This window comes from Suillus fuscotomentosus (genome assembly GCF_016647785.1).
Source record: "Suillus fuscotomentosus strain FC203 chromosome Unknown F5891scaffold_35, whole genome shotgun sequence".
NCBI classification, from domain to species: domain Eukaryota; kingdom Fungi; phylum Basidiomycota; class Agaricomycetes; order Boletales; family Suillaceae; genus Suillus; species Suillus fuscotomentosus.
Genome location: NW_024539547.1, coordinates 509,279 through 527,325, shown reverse-complemented (window position 1 = coordinate 527,325; position 18,047 = coordinate 509,279). Strand labels below are relative to the sequence as shown.

General features: G+C 47.0%; 9 protein-coding genes across 9 annotated transcripts; 5 read left to right on the top strand and 4 right to left on the bottom strand.

The window, feature by feature from the left end:
• Window positions 1-838: 838 nt before the first annotated feature.
• F5891DRAFT_1279217 (uncharacterized protein) lies at window positions 839-1,569 on the bottom strand. Its single transcript, XM_041370347.1, has 2 exons — window positions 1,319-1,569; window positions 839-1,265 (listed from the first exon to the last, which is right to left on the bottom strand). The coding sequence occupies exons 1-2, from the start codon at window positions 1,410-1,412 to the stop codon at window positions 1,111-1,113; spliced, it is 249 nt and encodes an 82-aa protein (XP_041224653.1). The 5' UTR covers window positions 1,413-1,569; the 3' UTR covers window positions 839-1,110.
• Window positions 1,570-2,705: 1,136 nt separating this feature from the next.
• On the bottom strand, window positions 2,706-3,005 carry F5891DRAFT_954595 (uncharacterized protein; the record flags this gene model as incomplete). Its single annotated transcript, XM_041375266.1, has 2 exons — window positions 2,706-2,860; window positions 2,912-3,005. 2 exons carry the CDS (start codon window positions 3,003-3,005, stop codon window positions 2,706-2,708), a joined length of 249 nt encoding a protein of 82 aa, XP_041224652.1.
• A 1,104-nt stretch (window positions 3,006-4,109) lies between these two features.
• F5891DRAFT_1164829 (actin-related protein 2/3 complex subunit 5) lies at window positions 4,110-4,721 on the bottom strand (the record flags this gene model as incomplete). Its single annotated transcript, XM_041365372.1, has 5 exons — window positions 4,110-4,172; window positions 4,222-4,404; window positions 4,452-4,524; window positions 4,577-4,608; window positions 4,629-4,721. The coding sequence occupies 5 exons, from the start codon at window positions 4,719-4,721 to the stop codon at window positions 4,110-4,112; spliced, it is 444 nt and encodes a 147-aa protein (XP_041224651.1).
• Window positions 4,722-4,989: 268 nt separating this feature from the next.
• Window positions 4,990-6,018, top strand: F5891DRAFT_1041339 (uncharacterized protein). Its single transcript, XM_041362058.1, has 9 exons — window positions 4,990-5,085; window positions 5,139-5,245; window positions 5,300-5,334; window positions 5,380-5,556; window positions 5,613-5,668; window positions 5,722-5,731; window positions 5,783-5,807; window positions 5,858-5,883; window positions 5,937-6,018. Exons 4-9 carry the CDS (start codon window positions 5,456-5,458, stop codon window positions 5,944-5,946), a joined length of 228 nt encoding a protein of 75 aa, XP_041224650.1. The 5' UTR covers window positions 4,990-5,085; window positions 5,139-5,245; window positions 5,300-5,334; window positions 5,380-5,455; the 3' UTR covers window positions 5,947-6,018.
• On the top strand, window positions 5,863-6,711 carry F5891DRAFT_1041327 (uncharacterized protein). The gene is made up of 3 exons (XM_041362057.1): window positions 5,863-5,883; window positions 5,937-6,076; window positions 6,102-6,711. The coding sequence occupies exons 2-3, from the start codon at window positions 6,036-6,038 to the stop codon at window positions 6,268-6,270; spliced, it is 210 nt and encodes a 69-aa protein (XP_041224649.1). The 5' UTR covers window positions 5,863-5,883; window positions 5,937-6,035; the 3' UTR covers window positions 6,271-6,711.
• Window positions 6,712-6,940: 229 nt separating this feature from the next.
• Window positions 6,941-8,612, top strand: F5891DRAFT_1041315 (uncharacterized protein). Its single transcript, XM_041362056.1, has 7 exons — window positions 6,941-7,102; window positions 7,162-7,239; window positions 7,290-7,737; window positions 7,791-7,798; window positions 7,846-7,904; window positions 7,953-8,330; window positions 8,379-8,612. Exons 2-6 carry the CDS (start codon window positions 7,215-7,217, stop codon window positions 8,283-8,285), a joined length of 873 nt encoding a protein of 290 aa, XP_041224648.1. The 5' UTR covers window positions 6,941-7,102; window positions 7,162-7,214; the 3' UTR covers window positions 8,286-8,330; window positions 8,379-8,612.
• A 193-nt stretch (window positions 8,613-8,805) lies between these two features.
• Window positions 8,806-10,683, top strand: F5891DRAFT_1190266 (uncharacterized protein; the record flags this gene model as incomplete). Its single annotated transcript, XM_041367268.1, has 9 exons — window positions 8,806-8,949; window positions 8,999-9,118; window positions 9,172-9,417; window positions 9,486-9,986; window positions 10,044-10,072; window positions 10,127-10,315; window positions 10,376-10,475; window positions 10,526-10,552; window positions 10,612-10,683. The coding sequence occupies 9 exons, from the start codon at window positions 8,806-8,808 to the stop codon at window positions 10,681-10,683; spliced, it is 1,428 nt and encodes a 475-aa protein (XP_041224647.1).
• A 574-nt stretch (window positions 10,684-11,257) lies between these two features.
• F5891DRAFT_916689 (uncharacterized protein) lies at window positions 11,258-11,425 on the top strand (the record flags this gene model as incomplete). The annotated part of the gene is made up of 1 exon (XM_041373720.1): window positions 11,258-11,425. A coding segment is annotated over one exon (168 nt), but the record flags the coding sequence as incomplete, so codon positions are not given.
• A 4,624-nt stretch (window positions 11,426-16,049) lies between these two features.
• Window positions 16,050-16,568, bottom strand: F5891DRAFT_981460 (uncharacterized protein; the record flags this gene model as incomplete). The annotated part of the gene is made up of 1 exon (XM_041377107.1): window positions 16,050-16,568. One exon carries the CDS (start codon window positions 16,566-16,568, stop codon window positions 16,050-16,052), a length of 519 nt encoding a protein of 172 aa, XP_041224645.1.
• Between the last annotated feature and the right edge of the window lie 1,479 nt (window positions 16,569-18,047).

Below are 18,047 nucleotides of genomic sequence, written 5' to 3'. Positions count from 1 at the left end.
GAGCATCCTGTTCAAGAAGTCGAGTCAGTGGCACACATTCATGATGTGATAGTAGACCTTACCTGTCTTATAAATAACATAGACAAGCCCACCCACAACTACAATGGAAATTATTACACCTGCGGCAGCGAGGAGTGGGACACTGGATTCCACTGCGGCAGCGAGGGCATTTTCCAAGTTAGACTGATCCATAGTAGTGACTTGACTAAATGAGATGGTAATCGTAACTGGTGGACTTACCGAGTGCGTTTACTCGATTGTTATATGGGTGAGTGGCAAGACATCATAGCTCCGTTCCAAAATATCGCCTCGCGTGTAACATGCGGCGGTGAAACTAGACAAAGTGAATGTTACATTCGTCAAAACCGCTTATCATGAGCGATACAAAGCCTTTGCCAGACAAACACATGTTCATTTGTAATTCTCTGAATACGAATCACAAGACACTGATGCCGTGGAAGAAAAAGAATCGTAGAGTCTAGACACAGCGAGTCTGTAGCTAGCGCAAAATGGAAACGACGGGACATGGACTCTCCGAAATTGCGCGCAACCAGCTGTGAGAACAAGATACATAAGAGTCCATGGTCGAATTTTTGGCGCTGTGCACGATTGAACCTGCATCGTGCGAGGACATCCAGGAAATGGACACTCTGGGGCCAAAATCTGCGGCGGACTCTGGGGCCAAACTCTGGGGCATCTGTTTGTTTCAATCGGAGTTTCAACATCATGCGCCTGAGAATCACAGCCACCCCGCCGCAGTGAAGACATGATGAGGCGGGTACAGGCGTGCAGGAAGAGGGGCGGGAGGGCGGGCGAGAAACACAGGAAGGGCGGACTGGGCAGATAAAAGAGATGGGTATCAGGCATGGCATTGTCATAAAGTAGACTTGGGGCGGAGCATGAATGCAGTATTCCAACAACAGGCGGGCAGGCGGGAGACGTTGATCAGCAATGAGCGGGCTGGGCTTTGTCATCAAACGGTGTTTAAACTCAGAGTGTCCAAATCCCTGACATTCTGCATCGTGCTATCACGCTAGAACAAGGACGCCGTCCTCGTTACGCAAGAAAAGGCCTATGGATTCTGGTTGCCACATTCATGATTGCACTCACTCAGGGAGTGGGTGCAAACATAAGCGCAGCACAAGCCAACGTGCAACCCCCAAAGGCCACATTGCATGCTATCACCGCAGGACCTGCTAAAGGGGGTGCGACTACGAGCGTGAACCCGGCGCCGGCATAGCAAGTGACAACCAAGCCAATGCATCCTGTTCAAGAAGTTGAGTCAGCGGTGCACGTCAATGATGTGATTGGACCTTACCTGCCTGACAAATGGCATAGAGACACGGACCCGCAACTACGACCTGAGGGACTGCAGCGGCAGTAAGGAGTAAGGTCAGGGATTTCAGGTTCATTTTTTCCCCCAGAGAGTGGTCAATAGCAGTGGCTTGGTGGTTAATAACAGAAGAGCCTTGTGGACTTTTTGAGTGTGTTTACTCGACTGTTATATGGGTTCGTGATAAGATATCGTAGCTCTTCCTATCGAGTTGCTTCGCATGGCGTGGGACTAAGCACAGTGGACCCCGCTTTGCGTTAGCGGGGTCACAAGCGAGGTGATGTGACCCACGAAATGCCATAGGTCCATCATACCTAATCAATACTGCCACACAGCGTTGCTTCATTTCTGACTTTTGAATGGTCGTCGAGTTGTCCAGTTTCCTACCGAAATCCGTTTTGAAGGTCCAAATTGTTCAGTGTCAAAATCAATCAAAGGTGATAAGGCAAGCACCATTGATGTCTGACTTTGACCCTCGGTCTACTAGGCGCTCCACGCTCGCGCCTACTAGTCGACGACTCCACTGGAAGTTCCCCAAGGGTACTAATTGAAATCTTTCCTTCCTCGAAGTTGTCAACGAAGCTTCCATCCTTCTCGGTTCCAGATTCTAATGCGGAGGTCTCGCTGTGTGGCTTATACGACTGTCCTACCATCAATCTTTTGAAATTCTTATCTCCTACGGAGGGATCCGTCTATCGCCCCATCCTAGAACGTGCTGGAAGTTACATAGGCGTCCTAGGCTGTCTTATTACAGAGATTGACAACCGTCCGTATATATATAGCCACGAGTATCGTCATAGATCGAGAAACATCAATTACCTGTAATTATAGAAAGGAGATGACATGATATCCATGCCAGTCCGCGCCGGTATACTATGCAATGCTACTTGGTATCTACGATAGGTGACGCGTTTCGCGAACGCATCATTCAGGCTACAAGACTTGTTGTTGTGGTCCAACGAGCCGCTCTTCATCAGTTCATGCACAAGTCGAGCGCATGGAGAACAACCACGAGCACATATGAATACAAAACATGTGCCAGACACATGATGTTTATTTGTAATTTTCTGCCAAAGTTTGAATACGAATCACAACATACTGATTATCGCCATGAAAAGAAAAAAAGAATCATAGCCTAGACACAGGGAGTCTGTAGCTAGCGCGAAATAGAGATTCTCCGAAAATGCATGCAACCGGCTGTAAGAAAAGGAAAGACAAACGGGAACAAGGTACATAAAAGACCATAGTTGCATTACTGGTGCTGTACACCGCTAAACTTGCATCGTGTCGTCATACTACAACAAGGATGCCGTTCTCATTACACAGGAAGGGGCCTGTGGGTTCTCATCGCCGCATTCACGATTGCACCCACTCAGGGAGTGGGTGTAAGCGCAACCACGGCACAAGCCGCCATACACCCCCCAAGGGCCGCATTGCACGCAAGCAGCACAGGAGGTGCTGCAGGGAGTGCGACCCCAAATGTGAACCCGGCACCGGCGTAGCAAGCGACAGCCAGGCCATTGCATCCTGTCAAGAAGTCGAGTCAGCAGTGCATCTTGATGATGTGGTTGGTCTCACCTGTCTGACAAATAGCGTAGGCAAGCGGACCTGCGACTACGACCTGAGGGATTGCGGTAGCAGTGAGGAGTAGGGCGAGGGATCTTAAGTTCATCTCGACAGATAGCGGTGAGTTCAAAGTTCGACTGAATAAGTTGGTGGTTTGTATCAGGTGAGTCTTAGTATAACCCGTGGATGTGTTCATCCAACTATATAGGTGGGGGACATGGAGGTCGTAGCTCCGTTTCAAACATCTCACCTCACGATTTACATGCAACTGTGATGTGTGCAAAGGAGGTGATAAGGTGAGCACCATCGGCATGGCCTCTAGAATGTGCCAACAAGGTGCGACTCACGAAATGTGGGTCCATCATCTAATATATCTGCCGCGTTGTCCGCGCTCGCGACTTCAGTGGAAATTCGAATCACAACTGCAAGGGTCCTAATTCAAATATACAATCAGGCTCCTTCCTCACTGTGATGGAGATGATATCAACCTTTGATCAACCTTCCCATCCATCTCGGTTTCACATTCTCAAGCGAAGTTCTTGCTCATGACTGCCCCATATTTCAAACTCCGAACGCTCTTCACATCAGATGTTGTTGTCGTGCCCGTATGTAGAACGAATCAAGTGATTGTTGAGATCTCTCGCGCATAGGTTGAAATTACATGCGCGTCCTAGGATGTCTGATGTACAGATATTAACAGTCACCCTAGCCACATGTATCAAGATAGATCAATCACCTGTAATTGCGGAAGGGAGATGATATGATATCCGTGCAGTCCGCGCCAGTATGGGAAGATGATTATGCACCTTCAGGAATATGCATGAAAGTCCGATATTCGAGGGCGGTTGGGCCTATGCGCTCCGCGGCCCAAAATTTCCATGACATTCTGCCATCGGAAAGTGATCCGAGTCCGTCGAGCAAAGAATACAATCAAGTTGCGAAGTTATCGATCCTGCGGATTTCTTAACAATGAATCGATGATAATAGGAAAATATGACCTTTTCAAAGGGGATGCAACGAAATGAGAAGTCGAGCAGTAGAGAAGTCGTGAGTCCTCCGGCGAGTAGGAATGGCGGGAAGTGCATGGATCAACTTGAGTCTGATCGCCACTCGTTCAAATCCGATTCACGTGAAACGCTTTGTATCGTGGTGCAGCTTGGGACCATGTATACCGGTGCTTTAACTTCAAATACTGCGGTGCTATGCCGATTCATACAATTTTTCGGTCAGTCATTACTCGTACAATACAGCCAGTGTCAGCGACTTCCGTCAGCTACCATCATGGTCAGAAAGTCTATAAATGAAGCAAGCTCCAGGCGCACCTTTTCATGCCACCCCAAGAGCACGCTACCACTCACATCACCCCAGCCCGGCATCCCCATACCCTTGTAAAGATACTTCATCAATGTGTCCTGAGCATCCTGGGAGAGCGCTTTCACGACACTGAGTATCTCCGACGATTTCGTGCTATTCAGTATTAAAACAACGGTCTGCAACGTCAGGTTCTTGCGCAAATGTCAGCGTATTGGCGAGATGTGGGCAACAGAATCACTTTAGCTTCCTCGACATTTGGCCCGTAAGGTATGCTGTCCAGCGCAATTCCCAGGGACCCTGGTATGTCTCCCCTGCGCGAATGGGTAGTACTTAGGTTAGATCATGTGCGAGATGAAACTGTACCTGGCTAATGTGCTCCGGACTGCTGCCTGCTTCTGTTCGCATCACTCAAGACCTGAGTGGGATCCCGTGTATCTGGCTCGCAAAGCTCGCCCTCCCGTAGGACATCCTCGTCATATGCATCGATGTCGATCTTTCTAAAAGACATGGTCGTGGGAAAACCAGCCCTTCTCGTCCGTTCATACAAGCCTGGGACGTTGGAACCTCTGCAAGACTTATCGACAGTCTCGCATGTGGAACCTACTCCAGCAATACCATTCGTGCGTAACACCGTCGCCTGATCAAACCTTCACGCTGATTCGATTTTTAGCAAGTCCCAAAACTGATGGGCCAACAGCTCCTAGATGTGATTCTGCGACGCCATCTGGAGAAGTTCTCTTGTTTTGTTGAGATGGGCACCGAACTGTGCTCATTCGAACAGTCCGATGAGGGTGTCACTACTATTCTAGTAAAGAACGGCGTATCAGAGACTTCTGATACTAAGTGGATCATCGGTGCTGATGGTGCTAAAAGTGAGGCGCAGTTTCATGCACCGGGATGAACGAAACTGAAGGTGGCTTTACAGGTATCGTATGCAAGTAACTTGGGCTCACGTTTCTTGGCGGGACTAGAGACGGTACCCGGGTTGTGACTGGAGATATCCGTTTGACGGGTGTTGGCCTCAATAGAGTGGTACGCCCTTGTTCTACAAATTCGATCAAAAGCTGTTCTAATCCAGTCTTGAAGCATTGGCACCGATTTAGAAACTTTCTTGAACGAGGGTGTGTTTAATGAAGGCTTGGAGACGTATGTTGATGATATCGAAGGGTCTCATTACGCCCAACAGACGAAATTGGCAATGACGGCTAGCAATTTTTCCTCTTCGGCCGCGAACTCGACCTAATGAAGATTGCTCAGAGCGAAGAGCTTGTCTTCGAGACCATCGCATCGCTAATACCAACAGAGATCACATCCAACAAGGTGGTTTGGATGAGCGACTTCCGGTGCGCTTTGTATTTCTATCTGTCTTTGTTGATGCACACTCACCGGTTCGTTCCAGGGCCAATATGCGGATGGTGAATAAGTTTGGCGAAGGTCGAGTGTTCTTTGCGGGCGGTATGTGATTTTGTTTAACATATCTGTGGGGGTGCTCATGCATGTCGTCTCAGATGCTGCTCAGTATGTCTATCTTTGACCATCTTCTCACAAACTGCTGCTGACATATTCAAGTATCCACAGCCCAGCGGGTGGTCAGGTATGGTTGATCCGTTGTTGCTAATATTCACACATTTATCTATGAACAAGGACTTAATTCAGGTGTACAAGATGCAGTGAGCCAGGCAGATGTAGTATGTGTGTTACAACTGACCGCGCCCTACACCAGTTCAATCTAGGATGAAAACCTGCGCTTGCTGAGAAAGGGATCGCCAACAAATCTCTTCTTGAGACATACAGTGCCGAGCGTCTTCCTGTGATCTCAGAGATGCTCGAGGTTACCACCTCGATTCTCGATAGGACAATAATGTCTGGGGACATCAGCCGGGCGAAGTCCCATCTTCTACATACTTGGCATCAACTGCCGATTCAGCACCATCGTACTCGATGAATTTGTGGCTTCAGTGAAGCCTGTCAACGTATATGGAGTGCTTGACGAGGGGAATCTGGAGGCTGGGGACAGGGTACCTGATGCATCCAATATGCTGCAGGTGGGGCGCTAGAGCCTGACGTGACAACGCTTTTTGGTTTGCACAGACCCTGGTACCACACAATACTTGTATTTGCATCGAGTCTCGTTGATGTTACTCCGATATTGGGTGCACTGGAGGCATACGACAAAAGTGTCGTACGATCGATCGGCAGTCGTCCTGCCATCATCGGCATCAGTGACGCCTGTCGCATCTCCTGTTGGCCTCGTTCTTGTTGATCGAGAGGGCTATGCTTATTCGGCCTACATCGTAGAAGTTGGCCAGACGAAAGTGTTTGTGATACGGCCGGACGGAGTGATTGGGGCGATAGTTCATGGTGTAGAAGATATTTTTCGATACGTGGCCTCGACGTTCATTAATCATTTTTGGCCTTTGACTTTACAAGTACAACTGATTCCTGTATACCTCATTCAATGTCGTAACTGAAAATGAGAAAATGAAAATGTTCACGATTGTTGACGATATACGCTACCAACTCCGGAGGCGGAGCTTCTTTACCTTTTTCTACTAATTCGTATCACATCTTGGCACCTTCCACATGCATATGTTGTTCTCACCAGTACTGATGCTCGCTGGTAGCTTCCTTCGTCTCAGACTTCCTACTTATGTGTTTTTCCTGCACGTAGTTTCACCTCAGCGTCGTCTATCACGTCCCGCTGAGATCTTGTTCTAGCTTCATACAGAAACCGATACCGATACAACAGAACCACAAATGAAGACGCGACAGCGCCGACACTCATTGGAGTATCTATATTGTCTTGTTACACTTCAATTTCACTTGTTGTACTATATATTGAAGTGCTCGAGTGACTGTCTTAATTAATGGCATCCAAGGGCGGCCGCCGCCAAGTTGTGGCGCGAGCTTCCAATCTGTTAGTTCCAGCTGACAGTGCTACGCATTAGGAATGGCATAAAAGCCACAGCAAGGAAGAAAAGATCATCTTGCAATTCGTGCAATGTCCTCTCCCAAAGTCTGGTTCAGTAAGCCCCTTCCCGCTCACATGCTGGCTGATACTAAGCATCATGTACAGTAACGGGGACGTCCTCAGGATTTGGAAGACTCATGACAGAGTATGCCCTCGACAAAGGAGACATCGTAGTAGCAACCCTCCGCAAACCACAAGTCCTATCCGATCTTGCAGCCCGATACCCAGCAGACAAGCTCCTCGTACTCAAAGTCGACGTCACAAAGCAGGAAGACATCGATGAAGCATTCGCGCGTACGCGTTCAGCGTTCGGACGGCTGGACGTAGTGTTCAACAATGCCGGATATTCGATTCTCACAGAAATCGAAGGCACGCCCGTTCATAAAGCGCGCGAGCTTTTCGAGACAAATTTTTGGGGCGCGACGAACGTTAGTCGTGCTGCAGTGAAGTTTTTTAGAGAGGTGAATGAACGGGGCAAGGGGGGGACCATTCTTCAAATCAGTTCGATTGGTGGGTTTCATGCCTTTCCTCAAAACGGTTATTATGCTGCGACGTGAGTATGGTCTACATGTGGTGTTGATTGAGATGATACTTATGTGTTTGCAGTAAACATGGTAGGAATATTAGCATAGACGGTGTTCATGACTGATTGGCTGTGCAGCACTAGAAGGCTTCACGGACAGCCTCGAGAGAGAGCTACCGCCTTCATGGAACATAAAGGCATGAACCCTCACAGACCAATAGATTAATACTCACGACAAGAACCAGATCTGCATCATTGAACCTGGCGTGTTCCACACAGACGTCTTGAGCAAGGCAGAGGTGTTACCACAGCATCCAGCATATACCGATGAGTCCTTTGAGACTTCAGTAATACGTCGTAAGCTGGTCGGCGCGGTACTCGAAGGAGATGCAGATAAATTCACGCGGACCGTTTATGAGGTCGTACAAGGAGGAAATATACCAAAGCGGTTGCCGATGGGGTTGGATGCGATCGAGTTGTTGAATGGCAAGATCGAGTCATTGAAGGCGACTGTGGCTGAGACGAAGGGGTTGTCGGTGGATTTGAAGAGAGATGGTGGGGGAATTGGGATTTTGTGAGGTGCATGAGTTCTCTGATGAATAAGTGTCATACCGCCCAAGATACTGTAAAGGTTTGAGTCGAGTGTACCGCTACTGTTAGGGTGTACACACGTTTTGATTGTCTTTATGATCCGAGATAGGGCTCCGTGAAAAACTACGAGGTTAAAAACACTCTGGGTTTTTAACGTGTTTTTAACATGTTAAAAACATGTCAAGAACGGAGGTCGATATTCAGGCCCAGTGAGAACCGGCCCTCACCGTATCGACGGAAAACGACGGGTATATTTACAAATATTGTCAAAGCTACGCAAATCGTGAATTTAACATATTATCGAGAAAGTTGACACATGTTGTGTTGATCAAACAAAGCAAACACATCATTTTGTCAATGTCTTGCACATTTGCAGACATATCATAGATCAATCAATCAACCGAGATGACGCGAACACAGCGAAATTCGAATCACTTGTTTGTGTTACTTTTAACTTGGTAAATGTACGTGTCCTTACTTTCAACAACTACTACCACTAATACTACGATGGCTTCATCTCAGGCTGATCTGGTTGACTGCTCTGACAGCGTAGATGTCCACGACAATGTTATCGTTATGGAGGTGGACAATCTCCTTGTAGGATGGCTGGCATACGAAATAAAATTCACGCCTAAAAAACCAGGCCCCATGGTAAGCAGACCGATATCCAGTTGGTTATATGCTAACAATTTCGCTATAGAAACTCATCATTCGTCTTAAAGACGCTGTCAAACTCATGCATGTCGAAGAATCTACTGACAGTGAAGCTGAATTATTGTTTCCAAGCAACGGACGGAAGAGGGCTCGCAAGAACAAGAAAGTCAAGATGTAAGTATTTCGAATGTTCTCATTCCATGTACCTACTAACTTAAGTCACCCGAAGCGCAGTACGCTGAAAATGGAACCTTCCCTTTCCTTGAGGATACAGATGGCGACCCAGTCCAAAAGTTCGAGGTATCTCGCATCACAAAGAGTTTGCGAAGCTGCTGGGCTGCCTTAAAGCAAGAGAACCGAGCTCCCGATACCTGGGGCAAGGCCGGAAACAAGATTCTCGACGAAGTTGCAGAGGAGATGGCACGTTTGCACCCTATTCTTGCCTTATGCGAAAATGGATGGAAGGTACATGCGATTGCAACAGAACGGTATCCCTCATGGACGGCTACACACCTGGACAAAAAAAAAGGAAGGTTCACAACACAGGATTCGATGATCATGAAACATCAAAATGGCGGAAAGTATCTGGGTCTGCCGAGTCTGGATCTGATGCATCGAAGTCTCGAATCACTGGCGATGAGTCTACTACCCTCTCCGAGTCTCAGGCGAAACAGGATACACCAGTGCTGGAAGACATTACCACGACTCCCATCCTCAATTTGCAGAATGGTTCAAAAAGCGATATTGGCACTTCTGAGCAGGAGCAGCAGTTTAACGATACGCAACAGCCACCATCTATTGAAGCATCGACTCCTTCCCCGCAGCCTGGGCCTGTGTCTCTTCCTGTGCCCCGTGTTTCACTAACTCAGATTACTACCCATGACACGAGCAACTCTCCAGAAGCTTCATCCCATGCAAACATGGCAGGTACCACCTCTCAAGACTGTCTCAATCATAGCAACGACACTGTCAACACAAGCACTGGTATTACTGAGGGCACAGAAACAACTGTAGAAGTAACATATGGAACCATGGTAAGTCGCCAACCTGTGCTTGAATTATGTTCACAAATACTGACAGTATTGTACTAGACCTCCTTCCCTGTAATCAAGAACCCTCTGTAAGTCTTTTAAAACCTTGTTCCCACTGGCACTGACTTGGGTACTACATGCAGTGCGAAGCTTGCTGAGCGAAAACGCGAATCAACTGTCCCCAATCCTGCAGTGACCCCGTGCGACGTGCCTGCCTCGTTGTCTGCACCCATGCTGCCACCTAAGGACATGCCTGTACCCCCTGCATCAGCTGCTGTCGAGTCGGCGGCAAGTGCTAAAAAATTTCAACCCGGTACATCGAAGAATGGAAGGTATGTCACGTATCTATCTAGAACACTGTATCAACTTTTGACCTGGAATCTTGGACTTAGGTCACTCTGTGCACACCAATGGTTGAAGCAGATCGCTGCAAATGGCTCGTCGGCCAATTTCAGGATTTACTGGTCTGGCCTGACGAAAGAGAAGCAGGTGGTACGTACTCCTGTGCTACATGTTTCACATCATTGATTTATGTCTTGCAGGCTTATGAATCCGACGCGCTGAAGCTGGTAATGGACTCAACTAAATGCGCACTCATCCTGATACAGCTGTTTACTTTTTTTCTCAGGTCAAGGACAATATATGGAACGGCAATACAGTCGACATCATCAGCAAGATCTCTTCCGGCACTCTATACTAGTTGGCATCCACCATGGGTACAGAGGTTGGTGGGCTGCAGGCGAGGACCAGGTGGACAGGCTGCAGCAGGCAGTATAGCTATCGATATTTCATTTTTGCACTGTCATTCGTTTGTTCTCGCAATGCATATCAGTGTCGTTTTCATGCGTTTTTTTGTGCGGTACAACTACAGTTAAGAATCTACGACAATCAACGGAAATATCATATGCAAGAATTGGTGCGAATCTGTGAGATCTCCGTCGAACAGCGTTGCTAGAAAATCGACTATAAGTCCCATTCTCTACGCTCATCTACGGAAATATTCTGTTTCTGGATCGTCAATATTTCAGCCGTTTTCCGTCAATATGGTGAGGGCCGGTTCTCACTGGGATTCAGGTGTCAAATACCTGTCAATAACCCTAAATATTGTATGTATCATGTATCTGATGCCTTCTGAACAAGTCATGTCATACTTTGACATTCAAGTGGCCGAAAATCCTGAAATATCAAAAAAGTAGAATAATTTGAGCCCCCCATTGAATGCAAGCACACTACCACCCATGAGTTTCTTCACCACCATTGCCAACAATGATTCACAGCTCAAGCACCTACGAGCTATGCTCACTCACCTCCCAGACTGCATCCCTCTGGGTAACTTCAGGTATCACTTTGAGAACTTCGCACCTGATCCAGAGAAAGTTGAGCTATACAGCAGTGCAGAAGCAGCACTGAATAATGTGTTAGAAGTCACCTTTGCACCAAAGGGCTGCAAGGATGAGTCTGCACCTTGTCCATTTGCATATTTTTCATATTACAGCTCTTTGCATAATTATGCGGAAACGCAAAAGTTGAATTTGCGTGTCGGAAATGCCCGAGGTAGGACCCCATAAGCACCATCTGAGCGAGAACACACTGCAGAGTCCAGACCAATCCCAGTCCAAGGCAGACAGTAGAACATTGTGCTTCCAGTGATCGCTTCATGTGCTTCCATATCCCCTGAGATACCTCAGTTTGAGACTGTCTTTGTTGATACATACATGAAAAACTTGACAGAACACAATGACAAAAGGATGTGAAATCTACAAAGATCAAAGAAGTTGTTTTTCTTGTCTCCACACTCAGTTACCTTGACTTCCTTACTACAACTATGCTTGCAAAGCATGATAAATCACTCTATAAGGTCATCTATACTGAGGTTGCAACGTTGACTATGTCATAGGTCCATGACTCATGCATGTTGGGATGAGGTGGAAGTCAGCCTGATAGTTTTGTATACTAGTGTCTTCTTGATACCAAGCAAATGATAAACACTTGTGACAGAATGGCCACGTTGGTGTAAAACAGGAACACAAGCTTTTAAAATTTTAGATCTAGTGATGAGACGGTGTGCGGTGGCATGCTGGAGCATGAATGAGTGCACAATTGAGCCAAAGACTTATGGGGTCCTACCTCGGGCATTTCCGAGATGCAAATTCAACTTTTGCGTTGAAGGTACAACAATTCAGATGGTGAGTCTGAACAATGTGTTGGGTCTTGCAGAACCTAGCTGCTATTCGACCCTAAAGGGTTTCTGGACCAGGCTCAAGGCTCAGAGGAGAGGAAATACCATAAAAACTTGCTGATCTCTCAGACTCATACTGGTAACTGGTGAAAAGATTGCTTGATTATGTAAGCTACAAAAGTGCCAACATAAGGTAAGGTAAAAACAGTCTCTACAAGCCCAACCAGAAATGAATCCCTACAGCGTTTCCGCATAATTATGCAAAGAGCTGTAATGGGTTTCAAAGTAAAGTCTAACAAGGTCAAAGTAAGGTATACTTGTTCAAACTTTGCGAACACTGCGGCAATATTCGAGCTCCGCATGAAATATTCATGTCAGTGATCAATCTGATTATAGAATGTTTCGAATAGATAATTGATAAGCCTATAGCTTGATCCTTCACGGTGTCACCCTTCATCTTTCATCCTGATGCACATTTCAGAACGTAAACGGGTACTACAGGCTCTCCGAGAAACCAACCAGAGCATGCAGCTTGCTCGATACCTTGAACTAATAGATATGTTAATGGACAATGACTCATCAAGTGAGATCACCGGCGAGTCTGAATCTGACGACGAGGCAGAATTAGAGTCTAGCTCTGACTCTGGCTCTGAGTCTGATATATCATCGAACATCAGCATGGAATCCATTTCCTCCATAAGTTCTACCAACTCTTTTGATACTTGGATGTCCCTCGACTCCATCTGGGATGAAATTATGCCGTTGTAGAAGAGGAATGGGAAGTGGGTGAATATAGGTAGTATGAGATAACTCAAGTAGTCCTTGGTGAGCGAGATATACATCGGCCCAAGGGGATTGCTACTGAGAAGGTTCCTCTAGGTGTATAAAACGGAGGGAAACACTGAACCAGGCGCTTGGTCAAGCCTGGTTAGGCGCGCGACGATGAGCGAAGTGCGAGCGAGCGAAAGCGACGTGAAGCGCCGATGAGCGATAGCGGCCGACAATAGATATCGACGCACGACTTATAACGGAAGCGCGTGCTTTAAGCGGAAGTGGTGCGCGTGCGGGTGGTGGAGTGCAGCGACTCTCAATGAGTCAGAATACTAATGGACAGAGTTTCTAGTAGTGTATGGCGGCGGCGCTCATATTGTACTTAGATACTTTTGAGTTTTTAGAGGTTAACTTAGACTTATAGTCCAATGATGTGTGGGTAGAAAAAGATCCCCATTACACGATTTATACGCGTCTATATATACTAAGTAATGATAAGCGCTGTCAAGTGTTAAAGCGAACTGAGAAGCGAAGTGGACGCGAGATAATATGTAATAAAGGGTCCATAACGGAAAACATACGAAATATGGCCATAAGCGCTGGAGATATGTTAGAATCAATGAAAATAGAATCGGAATACGCACTGATGAACCGAACGGACATGGAATAGATGGACGGAGGACGTGCGACGGAACTGAGGATGCACGCGCCAATGCGCGACTAAGGAGCGACCGGAGTGCTGGTGCTTGCAACCGGCCGATGATGCGCTTGGGCGCGCTGTGTGAGATATGAGTCGCGCTATGTTGGGAAGTGATAGTAACAATGGGATTTTAGATCCCTGCAAGGCCACAGAGATATTAGTCTCTACACCGTCCTCCAATTCCACAGACGCCTCCGGGCCTGTATTCAGTAGCCAAGTCTTTATCGAGTTCAGTGACACAATACAAGCACTTGAAGATGAAGTTGAAAAAGCACGTACTCTCATTTCTCGGCCCAAAGCCACACATGCACCGCAGCTCCATCTACTTGACAAGTGGAGATTGGAAAATCCTTGGAGGTTTCATCGCAAACTCCGAGTCGACCCCGACGTTTTCATTGAACTCGTCAATAAAATCATCCATCATCCGGTTTTCTACAATAATTCTAACAACACACAATTACCTGTTCCTATTCAGCTGGCGATTTTTTTGAATGGTGCCGGCCACTATGGAAATGTGGCAACAGCTGAAGATATGGGTGACTGGGCAGGTGTTTCGGTCAGGACGGTGTATAACTGCTACCGGCGTGTTATGGTGGCAATCCTGCAGCACCATGACAATGTTATTCACTTCGACCCGCTGGAGGCTAAGGATCAAATTGAGATAGATTGTGCGAAGGACTGGGTAGAAGAGTGTACATGTCTGGAATGGCGTGGCGGAATTTTGTGTGTTGACAGCACACCCTTCAATATTTACCAGAAGCCCGGATGGCACGGAGAAGGTTTCTTTGACAGAAAATCGAATTACTCACTGTCAGCACAGGTAAGTGATCAAGAAACAAAATTGAAAATTCAATACTAACCTTACATTAGATTGTGATTATGCCTCACAACCTTCGTATCGTTGACTATGTGATAGGGGTCCCAGGAAGTCTCCATGACGCCAATGCCTTCTCAAGAACACGAATTGCACGACATCCTGAAAGTTTTTTGGGAGCAGATGAGTGGATCTGGGCTGACTCGGCTTACGCATCACGTATGTGGTGTGTTGTCCCTTTTAAACGCCCTGCAGCTGGTGGTCTGAGGCCCAATCAAAAAAAAATTAATACACACCTGTCGAAAGTAAGTTATTGAGCGCACAGAGACCTGCATATATGCTCATACCTAAAATGAAGGTACGTGTTCGTTCGGAACATTGCTATGGTTCCCTCAAGGGACGGTGTAGAGACTCATGCCTCTCATGGCATGATATGGCAGTTCCCACCAAGGAGTACATAGCACGAACTTGTAGTGTCACTCCATGCGCTACCTGCAGCTATCCCTATATGAGGCGCAACTTTCCCGCGCAACGCGCGCCATGTGCGCACCATTCCCGCGCTTGAGCACCCTATAGCGCCAGCCATCCAGAAGCATCCATCCACTGTCCACCAAACCCTCTAGTGCGTATATGTCCATTTCTTTTATTAGCATATCATTCCACCTCTATTTTTATAATGGACCCTTACTTATATATATCTTTACATACCTACTCGGTAGCGCTTCGGCTCCGCATGACCGCGCTTAGGCGCACTATATAAGCGCCAGCAGTACATACTATTACTTACTTTTCACTTACTTTCCCTTTAACTTACTAGTTACCACCCACCATTTTACTTAGCAGAACATAGTAGAAGTCTATTTGTCTACACTTTGCATCTCTCTTCTCTTATATTGCATCATATTAGCACTTGAGTCTAACTTCTCTATTATTTCTGCATACGCGCGCGCGCTTTCCCGCGCTATCCCGCGCCTTCGTGCCTTGCGCGCACCTGCGCTTTCTCATGCCTCACCTCAGCGCGTACCTCTAGATCTTCGCTGCACCCGCTTCCCTTTAGGGTCGAACGCGCTTGTCTCCTCAAGTAACGCAGACTAGGCAACGCATGACCTACAACATTTTTTTAGATACAGTCAGGAGCTTCATTTGTTCCTCTCAGTATCGTTGTTTCTACAACGGTTCCAATCACTTCGTGAGCTTAGGTTTCAAATACAATCACAAAAAGACCTCAACTATGCAAACATGTGGACCTGTTGTTGCCTTATTCTTCACAACCTCATTATCGAGATCGAGGAGGAGCTAGGAAAGAAAAGTACCAATCCACACTTTTGCAAGGAGTCACAAGGGCAAGGAGATAGAGACATAGATGAGGAAGCCGGTGGTGGTGATGAGGGGTTTATCAGAACAGATGGCCAAATTTTTCGGAACACATTGATGGGTTGCTTGCTTCGTAGCAGAGTTTAGATGCGGTGCACATCGAGAACGAGTCTGAAAGATAACATGTAGTCATAGTACAGCATTGCAAGTACCAAGGATATAATTAGCAAGAATAACGAGCATTGAAGATGAAAACAGACACAGGTACAGACATGAACAAGCACAAGATCAATTGGCGTCATCATCAGTAGTACCGTCCCTACCAAAACGCTCCATTGCCAAGTGACGATACTTGGCCTCTTCAAGTCTGATCTCTAACTCCAGCTGCCTTGTCTTGTCCTCAGACATGGCACGTTCATGACTATGAGTAGCAATGAATCTGCGTGCATCATGTTCATGCTCAGCGTGAGCTTCACGGGCCTTTAACTCCTTTGAAAACTTAGCATAGTCAAACTTCATCCGCTTGCTCGAGGCTTTGGAATCCGACTTATCCTGCATGTGGAGTAGAAGTGAGTCAGAGGCATCAGTTAGCTTCTTCGTAACCTCTGCTCCTAAATCATGTGGCCGCTTGCGAGATTCTGATGCTGAACGAGTATTAGACCCAGATGCTGATGGACGGTGAGAGGTGGCTGGACTTCGACCACGTAGGCCACTGCAACTAGCTTTATGAGAGTGCATAGTCAACGACTTCATCACATCCTCAATCCCCTCCGAGTCACCACCAGAAGACTCAGGTTGACACTCCATGTCGGTGAAGAAGTTGTCCTTGTTAGCATGTGGAGGTGGAGAGTCTGGTGACACTGCGTGTGAAGGAACCTGAGTAGTATGTCTTTGTGGCGAGTCCAGTGAGATATCCAGAGGCCGATTGGTGTTAGTTGGTCGAGCCACAGCAGGATATGAAGGTGAAGGCTGTAGTGATCGAGGCGAAGATTTAAGGGGGGCAATGGTGATGTTGTCGAACTTGGTGAATCTAATGACGATAAATTGGTGACTGAAATTTGAGGTGATGGGATGCAAGAAGAGGTACGATGCTGCAAAAACGAGGGCTTGTTCGAATGGCTGAGGTCACTGTAGAGGTCATCATCACTTTCAATTGGTGGACATGAAGCTCCAGCAAGTGTTTCCCCCCCACCAAGTGGTTGTTCGAGAATTTCTCCTGGCTCTAGATCTTCATCATCAAAATCCATCTCACCACTACCCTTATCTTCATTGTGCGGAGCTCCAGTAAAAAATTCGAGTGCCTCGCTGGCAAAATCTTGACCAGGGTCTGCTGTCGAAAATGCTGTATTGTAGGATGGATTCGTCCTCCACCATCCATGGAGGTCAGACCACCATGGAAATTGCAGAAGAAGCTGAGCTAGCGCCAGATCTCAGGACTTCATTAACAAACAGTGAAAGAATGCATGTACCAACAAGATTTTTAGTACGAGGGTCTGCATCCAGCTCCTCGACAGACTTGACTCCAGCCCCTGTTTGGCCAAGGCCTTTGTTGACAGCATTGTACTTTTTTCGAAGCCTAAAAAATCTAGTCAATCACGCTGTAGAGAATCATGCCTCTCATGGCATGATATGAGAGTTTTCCACTTACTTTTCACTTACTTTCCCTTGAACTTACTAGTTACCACCCACCATTTTACTTAGCAGAACATAGTAGAAGTCTATTTGTCTACACTTCGCATCTCTCTTCTCTTATATTGCATCATATTATCACTTAAGTCTAACCTCTCTATTGTTTCCGCACGCACGCGTGCTTTCCCGCGCTTCGCGCTAATACACGCGCGCATTCCCGCGCCTTCGTGCCTTGCGCGCACCTGCGCTTTCTCGCGCCTCACTTCAGCGCGTACCTCTAGATCTTCGCTGCACCCACTTCCCTTTAGGGTCGAACGCGCTTGTCTCCTCAAGTAATGCAGACTAGGCAATGCACGACCTACAACATTTTTTAGATACAGTTTGGAGCACCATTTGTTCCTCTCTGTATTGTTGTTTCTACAATGCCACTAGATCCAGAACCAAATGATAGTAGACATACAAGATGAACCGACTTTCAACAGGTTTGATGAAGCTAAGTGGGTGCTCCTCATATAATGCACGAATGGTTGGATCTTCATCGTTGGTAAAAATCGCAGCAGCCAGCTGCTGGATATGGTTTTTCTTCTGGGTGGACATCTGCTGTCGTGGTCGACCCTCTTCCTTTGCATCTTTGGCTGAGTCAGAAAACAGCTTGAT

What these genes read in the sequence shown, in the direction of transcription:
- F5891DRAFT_1041339 (XM_041362058.1), top strand. Translation starts at nt 5,456, where the DNA reads ATGAAGATTGCTCAGAGCGAAGAGCTTGTCTTCGAGACCATCGCATCG. An exon ending in GTTTGGATGAGCGACTTCCG is followed by an intron (nt 5,557 to 5,612) that starts GTGCGCTTTGTA and finishes GGTTCGTTCCAG; the next exon opens with GGCCAATATGCGGATGGTGA. An exon ending in ACAGCCCAGCGGGTGGTCAG is followed by an intron (nt 5,808 to 5,857) that starts GTATGGTTGATC and finishes TCTATGAACAAG; the next exon opens with GACTTAATTCAGGTGTACAA.
- F5891DRAFT_1279217 (XM_041370347.1), bottom strand. Translation starts at nt 1,412, where the DNA reads ATGAACCTGAAATCCCTGACCTTACTCCTTACTGCCGCTGCAGTCCCT. An exon ending in CTATGCCATTTGTCAGGCAG is followed by an intron (nt 1,266 to 1,318) that starts GTAAGGTCCAAT and finishes CTTCTTGAACAG; the next exon opens with GATGCATTGGCTTGGTTGTC.
- F5891DRAFT_1041327 (XM_041362057.1), top strand. Translation starts at nt 6,036, where the DNA reads ATGCTCGAGGTTACCACCTCGATTCTCGATAGGACAATAAT. An exon ending in ATTCTCGATAGGACAATAAT is followed by an intron (nt 6,077 to 6,101) that starts GTCTGGGGACAT and finishes AGCCGGGCGAAG; the next exon opens with TCCCATCTTCTACATACTTG.
- F5891DRAFT_1041315 (XM_041362056.1), top strand. Translation starts at nt 7,215, where the DNA reads ATGTCCTCTCCCAAAGTCTGGTTCA. An exon ending in CTCTCCCAAAGTCTGGTTCA is followed by an intron (nt 7,240 to 7,289) that starts GTAAGCCCCTTC and finishes CATCATGTACAG; the next exon opens with TAACGGGGACGTCCTCAGGA. An exon ending in CGCCTTCATGGAACATAAAG is followed by an intron (nt 7,905 to 7,952) that starts GCATGAACCCTC and finishes GACAAGAACCAG; the next exon opens with ATCTGCATCATTGAACCTGG.